General features: G+C 48.0%; 1 protein-coding gene across 2 annotated transcripts in view; it reads right to left on the bottom strand.

The window, feature by feature from the left end:
- Positions 1-737: 737 nt before the first annotated feature.
- Positions 738-18,561, bottom strand: part of KMT2B (lysine methyltransferase 2B) — a 30,986-nt gene continuing 13,162 nt past the window's right edge. The window contains exons 9-37 of one of the 2 annotated variants that reach the window (XM_072155157.1): positions 18,038-18,129; positions 17,865-17,939; positions 17,386-17,499; positions 17,154-17,300; positions 16,853-16,948; positions 16,282-16,399; positions 15,383-15,496; positions 15,100-15,284; positions 14,789-14,884; positions 14,607-14,705; positions 12,121-12,197; positions 11,913-12,037; positions 11,734-11,822; positions 11,377-11,514; positions 10,500-10,658; positions 10,289-10,406; positions 10,030-10,108; positions 9,779-9,936; positions 9,109-9,291; positions 7,555-9,013; positions 3,981-4,073; positions 3,802-3,890; positions 3,536-3,676; positions 3,312-3,386; positions 2,938-3,115; positions 2,752-2,859; positions 2,582-2,665; positions 2,367-2,496; positions 738-1,778 (exon numbers count right to left, since the gene is read on the bottom strand). In XM_072155157.1, the coding sequence (XP_072011258.1) occupies positions 1,503-1,778; positions 2,367-2,496; positions 2,582-2,665; positions 2,752-2,859; positions 2,938-3,115; positions 3,312-3,386; positions 3,536-3,676; positions 3,802-3,890; positions 3,981-4,073; positions 7,555-9,013; positions 9,109-9,291; positions 9,779-9,936; positions 10,030-10,108; positions 10,289-10,406; positions 10,500-10,658; positions 11,377-11,514; positions 11,734-11,822; positions 11,913-12,037; positions 12,121-12,197; positions 14,607-14,705; positions 14,789-14,884; positions 15,100-15,284; positions 15,383-15,496; positions 16,282-16,399; positions 16,853-16,948; positions 17,154-17,300; positions 17,386-17,499; positions 17,865-17,939; positions 18,038-18,129 (4,895 nt within the window). In that variant the 3' untranslated portion in view covers positions 738-1,502. Of the gene's footprint in view, positions 1,779-2,366; positions 2,497-2,581; positions 2,666-2,751; positions 2,860-2,937; positions 3,116-3,311; positions 3,387-3,535; positions 3,677-3,801; positions 3,891-3,980; positions 4,074-7,554; positions 9,014-9,108; positions 9,292-9,778; positions 9,937-10,029; positions 10,109-10,288; positions 10,407-10,499; positions 10,659-11,376; positions 11,515-11,733; positions 11,823-11,912; positions 12,038-12,120; positions 12,198-14,606; positions 14,706-14,788; positions 14,885-15,099; positions 15,285-15,382; positions 15,497-16,281; positions 16,400-16,852; positions 16,949-17,153; positions 17,301-17,385; positions 17,500-17,864; positions 17,940-18,037; positions 18,184-18,561 lie in introns of both variants that reach the window. The other variant, XM_072155156.1, reaches the window with a different exon arrangement.

The following is an 18,561-nucleotide window of genomic DNA, read 5'->3' on the forward strand; positions in this document are numbered from 1 at the left end:
CAAATAAGCTAACCCGAGGAGGATAGCAAATAAGCTAACCCGAGGAGGATAGCAAATAAGCTAACCCGAGGAGGATAGCAAATAAGCTAACCCGAGGAGGATAGCAAATAAGCTAACCCGAGGAGGATAGCAAATAAGCTAACCCGAGGAGGATAGCAAATAAGCTAACCCGAGGAGGATAGCAAATAAGCTAACCCGAGGAGGATAGCAAATAAGCTAACCCGAGGAGGATAGCAAATAAGCTAACCCGAGGAGGATAGCAAATAAGCTAACCCGAGGAGGATAGCAAATAAGCTAACCCGAGGAGGATAGCAAATAAGCTAACCCGAGGAGGATAGCAAATAAGCTAACCCGAGGAGGATAGCAAATAAGCTAACCCGAGGAGGATAGCAAATAAGCTAACCCGAGGAGGATAGCAAATAAGCTAACCCGAGGAGGATAGCAAATAAGCTAACCCGAGGAGGATAGCAAATAAGCTAACCCGAGGAGGATAGCAAATAAGCTAACCCGAGGAGGATAGCAAATAAGCTGCTGCATGTAGGTAATCAAGATAATAAGCAAAGTTGTTCTACATCCCAAGAGCTATTGATTTGTGAAAAGGAAAATACGACATGTGTGTATATGACCCTACATATCAACAGGAAGAGACAGACTGAAAGAAAAGCTGTGGAAGGTGAACCATGGTTTCCCTCCGATTCTTCAGGATTCCAAAGTAATTCACCGGAAAAAAACGGAGCTGGCAAAATGTTCCTTTTATTTAAAATGCTAAACAGGTGAAACATGACTCATTATTCTCCAGCAAGTCCTTAAATAAAAAAAAGTGCATAGAAAAACCAACGTCCTTACAAATCTTTATACAACTATGTACAGTCTCTCGCCGCCGATCGCTTGGATTTCAACGTTCTGAGAACAGCGTCGCGCTCGCCGCTCATCCCCCGGAAGAGAGAAGAGGAAAAGAAAAAAAGTTAAAAAAATCTAGGGAAAAGTACAGGAAGATGGAGGCGAGAACAACGCTCCATGATACAAAGCAGGAGGGGGTCGGGGGTCGTTAACCATCGCAGGTCTGGGGAGGTCAGTAGCAGCAGAAGGATAAAAATGATTGTCACCCCCAAAAAAGAGAATTTCATATTCCGAATTTCATCGCTTTCCTATGGGAGTGATGGGAAAAGCACTGGTTATAAAAACGAGAAGAGAAGAACATCCTTGATGTTTTCGGCTTAGTACAGCGCCCCCTATCTACAACATTCCAAGCAATGCCCCATTCTAGATGCACAGGATTAGGAAGTAGCAGCGGGGGAGAGGGAAACTATAGAGAGGACCCTGAGAGGAAGGAGAGGAGCTGCCCTGTAGTCAGGACAGGGGGTAAAGTGCGGTTTCCGGTGATGCTCTTCCCCTGCGCTGTAACGTGCAGCCACCTGCGCAGGAGGGAAGCACCATTGATCGTTCTCAGCCCGGGGGGCGTCCGCCATGGGAAGCGCCTGCACCTCCGCGTCCGGCTGCGCTCAGTTGAGGTACCGGCGACACTTCTTGGCACCACAGTTGCAGGGCAGCTTGTTGCTGGCGTCCTCGATGGGGAACTTGTAGTCGTAGGTCAGCTCCTCGCCGCGGTAGATGCTGCGCAGGGCGAAGATGACGATGTGCTTCTGACCTTCCACGTGGATGACCCTGGAGTAGCAGTTGGGCTCGCACGAGTGGTTAATGAAACGCGCCGCGTTGCCGTGCATCGTAGCGTCCACCACGTCAAAGTCATCAATGCGGAACATGTAACATCCAATGCCCTGGAAGAAGAGGGGGAGATCAGGATTGTAGCCGGAGAAGAGCAGTGTCCTCACACTGCTGTGCTCTGTACACCTTCTTACTGCTCTGAGCTAATGCAGCGCTATCCAATCATAAAGCGGCTCACTCAAAGAAAAGTTGAGGGGCTGTGGAGCAGCCCACTGCAGAGAGCTAAGAGCACAGCAGTGTGAGGCAGAGGATAAAGTATTAGATCTGGACACGTTCACTAAAATGCACCACATTCCTGTTCCTCTTCGATTGGTACTATAGCCAGTTCATGGTCCGTTACACAGAGCACAGCAGTGTGAGGCAGCACACAACACATTAGGTTTCGGGGTTCTAAGTATTAACAAAAATGTGTTGCTCCACAGCCCTGTCCCTATTTAGGCAAATGCCATTTCCTGACGGCTGTGATCATTCGGAGCAGTAAGGAGAGGCTGTTGGGGCATATCAATACACAGAGCACAGCAGTGTGAGGACACAAGCTACCACACCGACTCAACTCCATAGCATTGCAGCACCACTAAGGGACACTGCACACTATTTAAGGAAAGCAGAGAAACATTCTCCATTACGGGGAAGCAGCGCACCTTGCTGTCGTAATATTTCTCCCTCTTGTCGGTCAGCACGGAGCGGATCACGATGCCCGAGTACTCGATGACCATCTCTCCAACATCAATGTTTCTTTTGCAAAACAGCCCCCGGCCGTGAATGGCTGACCTGGAGGAGGAGAAGAAGAGCGGAGAGTAACGGGCACAACACAACGAGACCTGGAAGATCCGGGGGGGGCAGGAGGGACACTCACCTATAGACCCCGACCGCCTCCTTAGAAGTTTTCTTCAGGTGCCGGAACCTCATGGCCATGGGGAGATCCAGACTGGTCGCCCTCCTGACAATACAGCGCCAAAAGGTTTATGTATGAACACTTAAATAAGTGACCCCCTCCACCCGCCCTCTGACCTCAGCCCCACTTACCTGGTGGACTTCAGCTGCACCTCCTCCTCCTCTTCTTCGTACGAGCACAGTTCCGGAAGGGTGCGATGCTGCGACGCCAAGAAATTGAACATGTCAAAGGTACATTTCCTGCAAAAGAGAAAAGAAAATATGTAAAAATATGAAGTTTCCAAAACTTTGGCAAAGATCATCGACGCCCGTACGTACCTGACGTAGAACTCGCTCCGGGCGCAGCCAGACGGGTTGATCACCAGCTCTTCCTCCTCCACCTCCTGCGGATGGAACAGGAACTTGTATCCCCGGCAGCGCTCGCCTCCGCTCAGCTGCTCCAGGAGGAAGAGGACGGCGTCGTGCAGGACTCCCAGCATCCTCGCTCCCTTCAGGCCTGAGGGAAAAAGGGAACTCTCTGAACATGGCTGCTTTCTACCACAATTAGGGCATCACGTCTCCATAGGTTGTGTCTGGTATAGCGGCTGAGCTCTGAGTGAAAACGGATGTGGAGCTGCAGTACCAGACATAACCAGAGGATAAAGTGGGGCGCTATCTTTTTGCACGAACCTCATAATACAAAAGGCACTCACCTGAGAAGGACAACTGTCTGAGCCGGCTGACACCTCGAGCCTCCTGCACCTTTTCAACCACTTTTCTCCAAGCACCTACATTAGAAGTCATCAAATGTCAAAACACAGAACACCCCTTTATGTAAAAGAGGTTTCTTTACTGGAAGACCACACCCTCAATCAACACGGGGCCCACTCGCTGACATATTGAAAGATAACCCCCCCCCCTCTGACTACGCTCTGACCGTCTGCGCTGTCAGACTGGGCGTAAAATCCATCCTCGCTGATTATTTCGAAGCGCAGGTGGGGGCTGCCTCTTCTCGGTAACAGATTTTCCTTCTCTTCCTGAAATCGGTCCTCAAAGTCGTCAAAATTGGGGGAGAAATCTGTGAAAATAAATATGTTCACTGCTACACATCTGGGAAAGCTGGAAGACCAGTCGTGTGGACTCTACCACCAACAATGGCGCCCATATAGCCGGTCACACAGGAGCTCCTGGGGGTCACGTTACCTTGGGCGTGCTCCGAGGTGGGGGACTCTTTGGCTGATTCCGTTGTTGGATACTCAGTTTTTACATCCACAGTGAGGTCTAGATGAAGCCTAAATATACAAATAATAAAATCTGAGAAACTACAGAACTACAACAAATACACAGATCTCCCCCCATAAAACAGCGGGGACAGGACGCACCCATTCATGGTGAAACGTGGCTCCTCCTCCTCAACTATCAGGTCCAGATCAAAAATATCTCGGAGAACTGGTTCTTTTGTCTTACGTTTTGGTCTATAAACAGGGGATCAGAGGTTATAACCAAAACATAACAGCAAAATAGTGAGTGCTGCTCTGGAGTATAATACAGGATGTAACTCAGTATCAGTACAGGATAAGTAATGTCATGTATGTACACAGTGATTGCACCAGCAGCAGAATAGTGAGTGCAGCTCTGGAGTATAATACAGGATGTAACTCAGGATCAGTACAGGATAAGTAATGTCATGTGTGTACACAGTGACTGCACCAGCAGCAGAATAGTGAGTGCAGCCCTGGAGTATAATACAGGATGTAACTCAGGATCAGTACAGGATAAGTAATGTCATGTATGTACACAGTGACTGCACCAGCAGCAGAATAGTGAGTGCAGCTCTGGAGTATAATACAGGATCAGTACAGGATAAGTAATGTCATGTATGTAGACAGTGACTGCACCAGCAGCAGAATAGTGAGTGCAGCTCTGGGGTATAATACAGGATGTAACTCAGGATCAGTACAGGATAAGTAATGTCATGTATGTACACAGTGACTGCACCAGCAGCAGAATAGTGAGTGCAGCTCTGGGGTATAATACTGGATGTAACTCAGGATCAGTACAGGATAAGTAATGTCATGTATGTACACAGTGACTGCACCAGCAGCAGAATAGTGAGTGCAGCTCTGGGGTATAATACAGGATGTAACTCAGGATCAGTACAGGATAAGTAATGTCATGTATGTACACAGTGACTGCACCAGCAGCAGAATAGTGAGTGCAGCTCTGGAGTATAATACAGGATGTAACTCAGGATCAGTACAGGATAAGTAATGTCATGTATGTACACAGTGACTGCACCAGCAGCAGAATAGTGAGTGCAGCTCTGGAGTATAATACAGGATGTAACTCAGGATCAGTACAGGATAAGTAATGTCATGTATGTACACAGTGACTGCACCAGCAGCAGAATAGTGAGTGCAGCTCTGGAGTATAATACAGGATATAACTCAGGATCGCTACAGGATAAGTAATGTCATGTATGTACACAGTGACTGCACCAGCAGCAGAATAGTGAGTGCAGCTCTGGTGTATAATACAGGATGTAACTCAGGATCAGTACAGGATAAGTAATGTCATGTATGTACACAGTGACTGCACCAGCAGCAGAATAGTGAGTGCAGCTCTGGAGTATAATACAGGATGTAACTCAGGATCGCTACAGGATAAGTAATGTCATGTATGTACACAGTGACTGCACCAGCAGCAGAATAGTGAGTGCAGCTCTGGTGTATAATACAGGATGTAACTCAGGATCAGTACAGGATAAGTAATGTCATGTATGTACACAGTGACTGCACCAGCAGCAGAATAGTGAGTGCAGCTCTGGAGTATAATACAGGATATAACTCAGGATCGCTACAGGATAAGTAATGTCATGTATGTACACAGTGACTGCACCAGCAGCAGAATAGTGAGTGCAGCTCTGGTGTATAATACAGGATGTAACTCAGGATCAGTACAGGATAAGTAATGTCATGTATGTACACAGTGACTGCACCAGCAGCAGAATAGTGAGTGCAGCTCTGGAGTATAATACAGGATGTAACTCAGGATCAGTACAGGATAAGTAATGTCATGTATGTACACAGTGACTGCACCAGCAGCAGAATAGTGAGTGCAGCTCTGGAGTACAATACAGGATGTAACTCAGGATCAGTACAGGATAAGTAATGTCATGTATGTACACAGTGACTGCACCAGCAGCAGAATAGTGAGTGCAGCGCTGGAGTATAATACAGGATGTAACTCAGGATCAGTACAGGATAAGTAATGTCATGTATGTACACAGTGACTGCACCAGCAGCAGAATAGTGAGTGCAGCTCTGGAGTATAATACAGGATGTAACTCAGGATCAGTACAGGTTAAGTAATGTCATGTATGTACACAGTGACTGCACCAGTAGCAGAATAGTGAGTGCAGCTCTGGAGTATAATACAGGATGTAACTCAGGATCAGTACAGGATAAGTAAGGCCATGTATGTACACAGTGATTACACGAGCAGAATAGTGAGTGCAGCTCTGGAGTATAATACAGGATGTAACTCAGGATCAGTACAGGATAAGTAATGTCATGTATGTACACAGTGACTGCACCAGCAGCAGAATAGTGAGTGCAGCTCTGGGGTATAATACAGGATGTAACTCAGGATCAGTACAGGATAAGTAATGTCATGTATGTTGTACACAGTGACTGCACCAGCAGCAGAATAGTGAGTGCAGCTCTGGAGTATAATACAGGATGTAACTCAGGATCAGTACAGGTTAAGTAATGTCATGTATGTACACAGTGACTGCACCAGCAGCAGAATAGTGAGTGCAGCTCTGGAGTATAATACAGGATGTAACTCAGGATCAGTACAGGTTAAGTAATGTCATGTATGTACACAGTGACTGCACCAGCAGCAGAATAGTGAGTGCAGCTCTGGAGTATAATACAGGATGTAACTCAGGATCAGTACAGGATAAGTAAGGCCATGTATGTACACAGTGATTACACCAGCAGAATAGTGAGTGCAGCTCTGGAGTATAATACAGGATGTAACTCAGGATCAGTACAGGATAAGTAATGTCATGTATGTACACAGTGACTGCACCAGCAGCAGAATAGTGAGTGCAGCTCTGGAGTATAATACAGGATGTAACTCAGGATCAGTACAGGATGAGTAATGTCATGTATGTACACAGTGACTGCACCAGCAGCAGAATAGTGAGTGCAGCTCTGGAGTATAATACATGATGTAACTCAGGATCAGTACAGGATAAGTAATATCATGTATGTACACAGTGACTGCACCAGCAGCAGAATAGTGAGTGCAGCTCTGGGGTATAATACAGGATGTAACTCAGGATCAGTACAGGATAAGTAATGTCATGTATGTACACAGTGACTGCACCAGCAGCAGAATAGTGAGTGCAGCTCTGGAGTATAATACAGGATGTAACTCAGGATCAGTACAGGATGAGTAATGTCATGTATGTACACAGTGACTGCACCAGCAGCAGAATAGTGAGTGCAGCTCTGGAGTATAATACAGGATGTAACTCAGGATCAGTACAGGATGAGTAATGTCATGTATGTACACAGTGACTGCACCAGCAGCAGAATAGTGAGTGCAGCTCTGGAGTATAATACATGATGTAACTCAGGATCAGTACAGGATAAGTAATATCATGTATGTACACAGTGACTGCACCAGCAGCAGAATAGTGAGTGCAGCTCTGGGGTATAATACAGGATGTAACTCAGGATCAGTACAGGATAAGTAATGTCATGTATGTACACAGTGACTGCACCAGCAGCAGAATAGTGAGTGCAGCTCTGGAGTATAATACAGGATGTAACTCAGGATCAGTACAGGATAAGTAATGTCATGTATGTACACAGTGACTGCACCAGCAGCAGAATAGTGAGTGCAGCTCTGGGGTGTAACACACTGGTGACAGCAATCACTTACCTTGTGTTAGTCGTCTTTGTTGATGTGCAATTAAAGTTCAGTGCCACAGACTGCGTTAACTTCTGCGGATTCAGTGGTTCCAGTTTATTAGACGAGTCAAGTTTTGGTTTCTTGGAAGCGTTGCTGGTGTCGCTGCCGGGTCTCTTCATGCTGATGGGTTGTACATGGACAGGTTTAGGGGGTGCAGGTTGGATGAGGGGCAGCTGCACTTGTGTGGGGGGATGGGTGGGAGCAGGGGCCACGCTGAGTAGTCCTGTGTTCATAGAAAGGCCCTGCAGGAGACAAGTCTGGGGGATGCCAGAGATTGTTGGGGCCATCACCGCCTGTGGCCCCAGTGTGAGCTGCCCGCTGCCTTGTACCACGTTTACCATTGGCAGGACACGAAACGTCCATGACGGGGATCCTGCGGGGGCCGTCTGTATTAAAACTGTGCCAAGGTTTGGTTTGGACTGTGCTGATGGAGGAAGCTTAGATGCAGTAGTGTGAGGAAGACAAGAGATGGGGACTTTGTTGGTCGGCTTGGGGGCTACTTTAGGGGCGAGTCTTGTGATGGTGATGCTGTCCGGTTTGGAGATCTCCAGTGGAGGATTGGTGGCCCGGTCCGGCCCGCTGCCCTGCACGTTTATAAGCATCTGGCCCGTTTGCTTGTTGAGTAATAGGATATTGGATCCTGAGTTGCCCAGGGTGACTGTGCCAGGCTCGGCGGGGCATAGGGGGCCATTAGAGGGCATGCCCATGAGGGGGCGACACACCCTTTGCACTTGCGGTGGGTCCCTGAGGGGTGGCGGTCCTTGGATTGTGCCATTAGACAGGGGGGTTGCTGTGAGCCCGTTGAGGATGACGGTGGAGGTGGTCGCGGCTGGTGAGGGCCTCTCCTGCTGCCCCTGTGCCCCCGATTCCCCAACCGCCTTTAGCACAAACTCCACTATATCAGAAGGCAGGTGGGTGGGGGTCTTACCGCTACTCAGGGGTCCATTGTGGTTCTGTGATGTGTCCTCACTATCGGTACCGTCATGGATGCCATCAAGCTGGTCAATATGTCCGGACGTTACAGTAGATAGTAGAGGGCTCAGAGGCTCGTGGGACACCACAGTCCTCGTCAGTCCATAGTACTGGTCCCCTGCGTCCTCCTCCGAGCTACTTCCCCCCTCCGATTCCTCCTCCAGGGCCTCAGCGCCAACGGTCAGCTGCGCTCCACATCGCAACGGACTAGTGACCGACCGAGGAGAAGCGTCACCTATGACACAGAGAATCGGGACCGTGGTCTCCATCTCAGCCGAGGAGCGGCGAGTGATCGCCATCGGGGAGCTGGGAGGAGGAGGACTCGAGATCCGGGAAGAAGACTGACGCGTGGCCTTGGGTGATGGCACCGGGGGTCGTCTGCTTCTCCGAAGAGGAGTCACCTCAGGATCACTGACAGTCAGGATGTGATGGGATAAGGAGGAAGATGATGGACTCCCTAAGAAGGGGGGAAAAGACAGTTATAGCAACTGGAGACGGTAGGAGGAAGACATCAGCTGCATCTTGTCCTATGCACGATGGGTCAGCGCTCACCTGGAGAGGGCAAAGGTCGGGAGGTTCCTCCTAGTGGTCGCCGCGATGGAGAGTAGTTTGGAGTCTTCATTCGTGCACCACTGAAAGAGCGGGGGGCAACTGCTGTGGTGATGGGCACCGAGGGGGGTGGGCAAGGGACGGGGATCCTTTCTGGGGTCAGAGGTTTGGATGAGACCTTCTCAGCTGTAGGAAACAGAAAACAGGGTCCACTAAAGCCGAGCAACAGAACCAGCTGCTTAGTTTTGGAGCAGAAGAGCACAAATCTAAGGGTGCATGCCCGCATGGGTGACGTGTGCCTGCACGGGGGGACCCCTCTCCTCTCCATAGCGATCCACTGCGCCGTAACATGGGGAAGATAGAATGTCCCATCTTTTACCGTGTGCGGCACCGTATCACTCCGCGCGGCCATTGCTGATCTATGATGGACATATGTATAGACGCAAGCTTGCAGCCGTACATATGACCCCCAATGGTCATGTGAATGCGGTCTAATGGTGATACAGGAAGACTGCTCCTGTTATGGTAAGGAGACCCACCCCCTGCTGCTTCTGCTACATCAAGGCACTGTACCCCCCTGTCCCACCGTTGCTCCTGCTACATCAAGGCAACACCCTCTCCCTGTCAGTCCAAATACATCAAGGCGATGCCCTCTAGTGTGCAGAATGATTACCTGGGATGTGCCCTGGACTGTGAATGATCGTCCTGTTATCCTGACTGTCCAGCCATTCCGGGGGTAGATCCCCCTCTTTAGGGCGATGCTCGACCACCCTACATTTGTACCAGCAGCGCCGCCTGGCATCCAGTGTGCTCCAGTATAAGCGAGAACACCTGAGAGGGGACGACACAAGGGATACAATGTTGTATACGGGAAACCAGTCGCTAATCTATTCAGTCCCCAAAGACCGGCTGCCAGACACTTACTGGTAACCCACAGGGTAAATCTTCCCTTCAGAGACTGATAGATCCGTCAGCATGCCCAGCGTGTCTATCTTCATGGAACCTTAGAAGAGAAGAACACAAATGGTTAATAACAGGTACAACTTTTGTGCAGATCTTAAATCTCTAGTCACATTCAAAGCTGCAATCACAATTTTATTGCAGGTCATGCGGATGGTGCCAAATTCTGAATGCAGCTTTGCATGTGACTGGAGAGGTTACCATCTGCAGGGCGATTGCTCACCGATCATCATGTGTATATTGTCCGGTTCTAGCCCCTGCAGAAACTTCCTTCTGAAGTTGATTCCATCGAAGTCCACGTAGACGCGACGCAGCACCTCAAAGCCGTCGCCAGAAACAGTCTGCGCACAAGTACAGGGGAGAAAGGGTGTAAGAGAGGACTCAGAGTGGGGTGTAGAGCCCCCCAGCTGTTCTAGATTGTTCTAGGCTCTCACCGTTCCGTCCAGCAGTTTGGTGTGTTTCTGGCAGAACATCTTCTTGTCATCCTGAAAGCTGCAGTGGGTGGCCCGCGCGCACATGAAGTGGTAGTTACTTTGACAAGTGGACAGACAGCAGCCGACCGTGGCGCCAATTTTCATACAGTGTTCGCAACGCTGTCAGGGGGGAAAATACAGAATGAGGGTGTACAGAGGACTCCCACCAACACATAGAAAGAATAGGTCACCAGACGTTACCCTATTACACTACCAGCCCCTCTCAGGTCAGTAAGAAATGTCCTTTCTAGAATTCCCTCCCATGTGAAATCTCACTCTTTAACCGATCAAAAATTTCCTCCGAAGTCTGGCAAATATGACTCTACTCTGCTCATTTTTACATGAGATAAGTCAAGTTTATAGGTTGCACCTCTCTATCTTCAGTTCTATAGATCCTAGAAACATGCTGCTGGTGTCATATTAAAGGTAAGAATCTCATCTAATAGATGACATAAAGGTCCAGCTACTGCCCGTTATTCAACTGTCTATATGTCCAGCTATGAAGCTCATAAGCTTGATGGAATCTGAAAATCTTGTGCCATGACACAAAAATCTTATTGTCAGGTACTGTGGATCACTTTTGAAGTGATACTACCCCTGCAGCCTCTAAAATTGACTCATCTCAACGCAGCAAGACGATTCATATTTGCCTGAGACGAGTCAAGTTTAGAGGCTGCAGTGGGAGGGTAACTAAAGATATCCCTCTCTCTTATTCTATAACATGGTTCTGGTGTTATATTAAAGGTAAGAATCTCATGCCCTATGAGGTTTGTGGTTCTGACATCTATAGGAATGGGCTCCGGCCTGAGTTGTTCGATTAGGAGAACTTCTCACTTACCAGCTGTCGCCCCCGAGCCACGGCGGCGTGCACGTTTTTCAAGGACCCGTCGTTCTCCTCGAAGACCTCGGCCGACCAGATGGCGCAGTTGATGTGGGTCCACTCGTTCTGGCCGATATAAAGTAGTCTTCCGGCGTCCTAGGGGGCAGAGAACAACCGGTGTGAAGGAGATTGGCTGCACCCAGCATTAGAGGCCGTCATTCAGGTGTAAAGGAAAGCTGGGTGACAGTGAAGGAGAAGGCAGTACTCATCCCCTCGTATTGCTCTAAGATACTGGGAACCATGGCAGCCACACTGGTGATCACCCAGCTTTCCTAGGGACAGACAACACCTTATATTTAGCGGAAGATCATTCACCTTTGGCTCATCATCTCCGTACTTAAGACACAAGGCGCACTGACGGGAATCCTTGTCCTTATCCACACCCGACTCCACTTCTCTCTTCACTAAAAGTAGGGGGAAAAAAAAAAAAAATAAAAGTTTAAAAATTGTGCCAGGCTATGAGTGTGTCCTCCTCAGGGGGAGCGCATCGGTACCTTTCTCAGGGGACACAGGGAGCGGCTTGATTCCATTACTAGACAAGGAGCCGTCTTCTCTCTCCCGCCAATGGGCATAGGTATGATCCGGGTACGGGGGCACCACTGCGTGAGGGAGGAGCCCACTGTAACAGAACCAGATCCGGTCAGTATACAGATCCACTGCAGTATCACCATCCACAATATCACATTGGACAACTGCACTCACTTATTCACAGATTTGTGGTTCTTCTCCCAGTATTTGGAGTCTTCAACATTAAACCAGGTGAAGGGTTTCTCCATCAACTGCAAACAAACAAAAGATTAACATATCAAAAGTGTATTATACTCCAGATCTGCACTCACTATTCTGCTGCTGGTGCAGTCACTGTGTATATACATGACATTACTTATCCTGTACTGATCCTGAGTTACATCCTGTATTATACTCCAGAGCTGCACTCACTATTCTGCTGCTGGTGCAGTCACTGTGTACATACATGACATTACTTATCCTGTACTGATCCTGAGTTACATCCTGTATTATACTCCAGAGCTGCACTCACTATTCTGCTGCTGGTGCAGTCACTGTGTACATACATGACATTACTTATCCTGTACTGATCCTGAGTTACATCCTGCATTATACTCCAGATCTGCACTCACTATTCTGCTGCTGGTGCAGTCACTGTGTATATACATGACATTACTTATCCTGTACTGATCCTGAGTTACATCCTGTATTATACTCCAGAGCTGCACTCACTATTCTGCTGCTGGTGCAGTCACTGTGTACATACATGACATTACTTATCCTGTACTGATCCTGAGTTACATCCTGTATTATACTCCAGAGCTGCACTCACTATTCTACTGGTGCAGTCACTGTGTACATACATGACATTACTTATCCTGTACTGATCCTGAGTTACATCCTGTATTATACCCCAGAGCTGCACTCACTATTCTGCTGGTGCAGTCACTGTGTACATACATGACATTACTTATCCTGTACTGATCCTGAGTTACATCCTGTATTATACCCCAGAGCTGCACTCACTATTCTGCTGCTGGTGGAGTCACTGTGTACATACATGACATTACTTATCCTGTACTGATCCTGAGTTACATCCTGTATTATACTCCAGAGCTGCACTCACTATTCTGCTGCTGGTGGAGTCACTGTGTACATACATGACATTACTTATTCTGTACTGATCCTGAGTTACATCCTGTATTATACTCCAGAGCTGCACTCACTATTCTGCTGCTGGTGCAGTCACTGTGTACATACATGACATTACTTATCCTGTACTGATCCTGAGTTACATCCTGTATTATACTCCAGAGCTGCACTCACTATTCTGCTGCTGGTGCAGTCACTGTACATACATGACATTACTTATCCTGTACTGATCCTGAGTTACACCCTGTATTATACTCCAGAGCTGCACTCACTATTCTGCTGCTGGTGCAGTCACTGTGTACATACATGACATTACTTATCCTGTACTGATCCTGAGTTACATCCTGTATTATACTCCAGAGCTGCACTCACTATTCTGCTGGTGGTGCAGTCACTGTATACATACATGACATTACTTATCCTGTACTGATCCTGAGTTACACCCTGTATTATACTCCAGAGCTGCACTCACTATTCTGCTGCTGGTGCAGTCACTGTGTATATACATGACATTACCTATCCTGTACTGATCCTGAGTTACATCCTGTATTATACCCCAGAGCTGCACTCACTATTCTGCTGCTGGTGCAGTCACTGTGTATATACATGACATTACCTATCCTGTACTGATCCTGAGTTACATCCTGTATTATACCCCAGAGCTGCACTCACTATTCTGCTGCTGGAGCAGTGACTGTGTACATACATGACATTACTTATCCTGTACTAAGTTACATCCTGTATTATACCCCAGAGCTGCACTCACTATTCTGCTGCTGGTGCAGTCACTGTGTACATACATGACATTACTTATCCTGTACTGATCCTGAGTTACATCCTGTATTATACTCCAGAGCTGCACTCACTATTCTGCTGCTGGTGCAGTCACTGTGTACATACATGACATTACTTATCCTGTACTGATCCTGAGTTACATCCTGTATTATACTCCAGAGCTGCACTCACTATTCTGCTGCTGGTGCAGTCACTGTACATACATGACATTACTTATCCTGTACTGATCCTGAGTTACACCCTGTATTATACTCCAGAGCTGCACTCACTATTCTGCTGCTGGTGCAGTCACTGTGTACATACATGACATTACTTATCCTGTACTGATCCTGAGTTACATCCTGTATTATACTCCAGAGCTGCACTCACTATTCTGCTGGTGGTGCAGTCACTGTATACATACATGACATTACTTATCCTGTACTGATCCTGAGTTACACCCTGTATTATACTCCAGAGCTGCACTCACTATTCTGCTGCTGGTGCAGTCACTGTGTATATACATGACATTACCTATCCTGTACTGATCCTGAGTTACATCCTGTATTATACCCCAGAGCTGCACTCACTATTCTGCTGCTGGTGCAGTCACTGTGTATATACATGACATTACTTATCCTGTACTAAGTTACATCCTGTATTATACCCCAGAGCTGCACTCACTATTCTGCTGCTGGAGCAGTCACTGTGTACATACATGACATTACTTATCCTGTAAGGCAACTGGCACTTACCTCGATATACAGTTTCTTCACGGCTTCCTCATGTTTATCCAAGTGGCCGCTCTTCATCGCTTGTTGTATAATCCAAACAACATCATCGTTGAACGTGGCCTGACGAGGTGGAAGAGAATTAAATGTGTGAAAGAGTAACAGCTGGGAAAGGATCAGAGTGGAGAGTAGGGATCAATACTCACTATCGAGTTGTAGTAACCTTCCTCTATCAGGTGACCCAGGGACTCTAGATCGCAGGGCGTATGGTGACACTTCCCCTCGTTTTCTCCACTTTTACACTGTGACGAAGCAGATGCAAGATAACATGAGAACTATAGCACAGAAAAAAAGCGCTGCTGCGTCCTGAAGGTGCCACCACTAGATGGAGCTCAGGAGGTAATAAATAATGGGATCGGTTTTCTTGTACGTTCCCCTTAAAGTGGTACCATATTTTAAACCATCCAAGAGAGCAAGATCTCTGCTCGCTGTCACCAAGTAACCAATATTAACTTACCTGTACACAGTGCATGAGTGGTCTGAAAAACGTTGAGGTGAGTAGCCCCTGTAGGACGTCATGGATGCCGGCGGTAAGCTCTGATAGCATGGCCTCCCGCCATATAGCGCTGGAGCCGTCCAGACACGGGGGGCAGGTGTACACCACACTCTCGGGAAGGTTGGACAGGATCTCGTATCCCTCGTCTGTAATACGACAGCATGAAGACAGATGTGATAACAGGTACAAGAGGAGGACGACACGTCGGGGGTGGGGGGGGTGGGGTGGACATGGTGCCACTCACCTGAGAGCCCCTCACACTTGGAGTGCACCCACTTCACACATTTTACACACTGAATCATTTTGCTCTCATAGTCGTTTTCTTCGTAGCAGCGATTGCAGATGGGGCAGAAATTTCCTGCAAAGAGAAACCAGATAAGAAGGTCTGGTGGTTCCAGGGCCAGGGTCTGCTCTGTGAGGGGTAAGAGCACAGCCAAAACCAAAGGGGAAGCTGTGGTCCAGCGAGAACCAGAGAGGGGGGTCCTAAAGAACAATCGGGGAGCAAGACCAAAAAGAAAGGTCCCTTGGCAGCCCTCAGAGAAGACCCTGAAGGGGCATAGAGTCCAGGAATAACTACGAGAGCAGAATCGGGATGCAGGGGCCATGGCTGAGACGTAAAAGTTAAGAATCTCTAACCTGATTGGGGAACAGGGGGTAAGAGCATATCCAAATAATAGTGTGTCTGTATTGTGTCAGAGGGTGGGAGGGGGAAGTTGTGGTTATGTATAAAAGGTTTTAAAAAACCAATAAAAAAAAGATATGATCAAAAAAAAAAAAAGTGTATCTGTAGGAAAATTAGGGATCGGGGGTAGAGCAGAGCCTGAGAGGAGGGTCCCTGTAGAAGAATTGGGAAACAGGGGTAAGATATCAAAATAGGAGGGTCCCTTAAGCAAAATTGGGAGAGCAGGGCCTAACAGCAGAGACAGGAAGAAGTGGTCAGGGCATACCCAAATATAAAAGTGTGTCCTATAGCAGAATAGGGGACAAGGGATCAAAGCAAGACCAAAAAGAAGGGTTCCTATAGCATAATTAGAGACCAGGGGGTCAAAGTTTTACCATGGATGGATGCGGTGAGAGCAGAATCAGAATGTAGGGGTCAGAACCGAAGAGTCAGGGCAGAGACAGAAGGGGCAGCCGCCTCACCTTTATTATACAGGCTGGAGCATTCTGTACACAGGTTACCACCTTCTGTTAGCTCCATATCTGCCTCCACAGCAGGAGAAGCTCCGCAGCTCTTGCAACGAATGCAGGATGAGCAAAGCTGCAAGAAACACATTGAAGGGTTAATCACATTGTGCTCATGCACCGAGAAAAATATGGAAACATTTTACTTTTGCCTGTGGCCACCACTAGGGGCAGGCTTTCTGACTTGCAGTCAATGAGAGCTGTGCACATGTGGAGGCATTGAGTGCCCTCTAGTGGCGAGTGCAGTGAACTGACCGAGCACAGCGCTATACATACTCTAGTGGCTTTGAATGGTAATGCAGGTCTATAAAATAGCTACGTGTACCAGGCACAAAAATTACAAAACGCACAGAGATGTGCACGTTATTAAGGCCGCTTTACCTTCGGTCACTTAAAACAGTGTCAAGAACCGCACAGGTCCCATACTGACGACCCATCTCCGAAGGTTATCGCATCATTGTGCTGGAGAACTGCCATGCCCATTCTGCTTATTTGCCCCAATGAGTTATGGGGTAACCCCTTTACTTACCCAGCCTTTCCTGCTGCGAGGTGGTTTGACGGAATAATTTGGACCCAGACAGTTGATGTGGTAGTTTGTCTGACATAGTTCACACTCCAGTAAAGGCTGCAGGGAGAGAAGGAGAAAACTCATAGTAAAAACTTAAGATTTCACACTCAGAGAGGTTGTGAACTGGTTATTGCAGAGAGCACAGAACCCAGCAGTGTGAGGACAGCTCTGGACGGAGCCAATACTCAAGGTATGAAAAAGGGAGACAGTTCTACACCAAGTAAAATCACAAGGGGGACTCTACGTAGAGGGTAGGACTCACCTTTTTGGCCTTCCCCTTGCGTCCGCACACATTGCAGAACTTGCATCTTTGGCAGCACCAGCTGTCCTCCTGCTCGGGTAGAGGCCGCTCGGACTCCTCCAGGCAGAATGTGTGGAAAGGTTCACAGCACACCTGACAGTACAAGAACTGGAGGGAGAGAAAGGTCAGAGGTGAGAAGGAGGACGAGATAATGAAAACCAGGGATTGTTGGTGTAAGAAGTGCGCAGCCTACCTGATGATGCCCGCGGCTGGCGCACAGCAGGCACACGTGCGTTGGCGTTATGGGTACAGAGGTCAGGATGCTGAGTCCCCCCATCAGCCACACGTTCTGCAAGTCACAGTCCTCCTGCAGGACACAGCACAGGAGGGGTTTGAGAGGAAGGAAGTGGGAAAGATTCTGCCAATGTAAATTTCAGACTACACGACTACACAAGGGCGAGGGGAGGGGCAGGGACACAAATACATAAACACACACAAAACATGTGAAATATACAGCCAAAATTTTGCACCAATGACTGGGATCAGAGTCACCTCTGCAGCATTAAAGGGGTTAAACAAGCAATATCAGTCTATTTACTATGACATCTTCACAGGATGGGGGGGGGGGGGGGGGAGTTGCCCCTTTATACACATTAGGGGTGACTAAAAAGTTCCATGGTCAGTTCAGGACCCCCAATCTGCAATCATTGAGCACATTACGCCACAACAAACCTTAAAATCCACACGTAAGCGATGCGTTCCATCAGAAGATTTGATCTTGGTTGATGAACCGTTCACCATAGAGTCCTGGAGGGAAGGAAACACAAGAAGGTAAAAGGGTCAAATCAAGACCCAGACCATGAGCGTTCTGTTCTATAGCTTTTTAGGTGGGGGTGGGGACTTACCGGCTCCGGCCCAGACCTGGCTCGGAGGATCAGGGGCTGCTGCGGGGTTCTGCGGGGTTTACTCTGCTCCTCCGAGTCCTGGGGAAGCAAATCTGTGACATGAGAAGAAACAGATTTTTTTCCCCTAGAAATCACGTTGTTACTCTCTATTTGTGGGGACAAACAAAGCAAATTAGCTGAAGACACTCGCCAAACGTCAGAGGTTCTACACAGTATAGAAGGACGGGCCGAGGTAACACAGCCCAATTAAAGGGATCCTCCAGCTGTCATACCAGCATATGGCAATGGGTCCGACAGCAGGAATATCCCTTTAACGGGAACCTGTCAGCAAGTATAACCCCCATACAGACTGCAGTCCATGTTAGGTATTGTTCCTGGAGGTCTGTGTAACCATACCTTTGTGTTTGTTAGTAGCAGCAGGACTGTGATTTACAGGGTTATTTTAAGACTTTAGCTCATATGTCTGTGCCTACCCTCTGCTTGGCAGGTTTTTGGCTGAAGAGAGCCAAGAGCACAGTAGTGCG

The sequence above is a fragment of the Engystomops pustulosus genome, chromosome 6, assembly GCF_040894005.1.
Source record: "Engystomops pustulosus chromosome 6, aEngPut4.maternal, whole genome shotgun sequence".
Classification (NCBI taxonomy): Eukaryota; Metazoa; Chordata; class Amphibia; order Anura; family Leptodactylidae; genus Engystomops; species Engystomops pustulosus.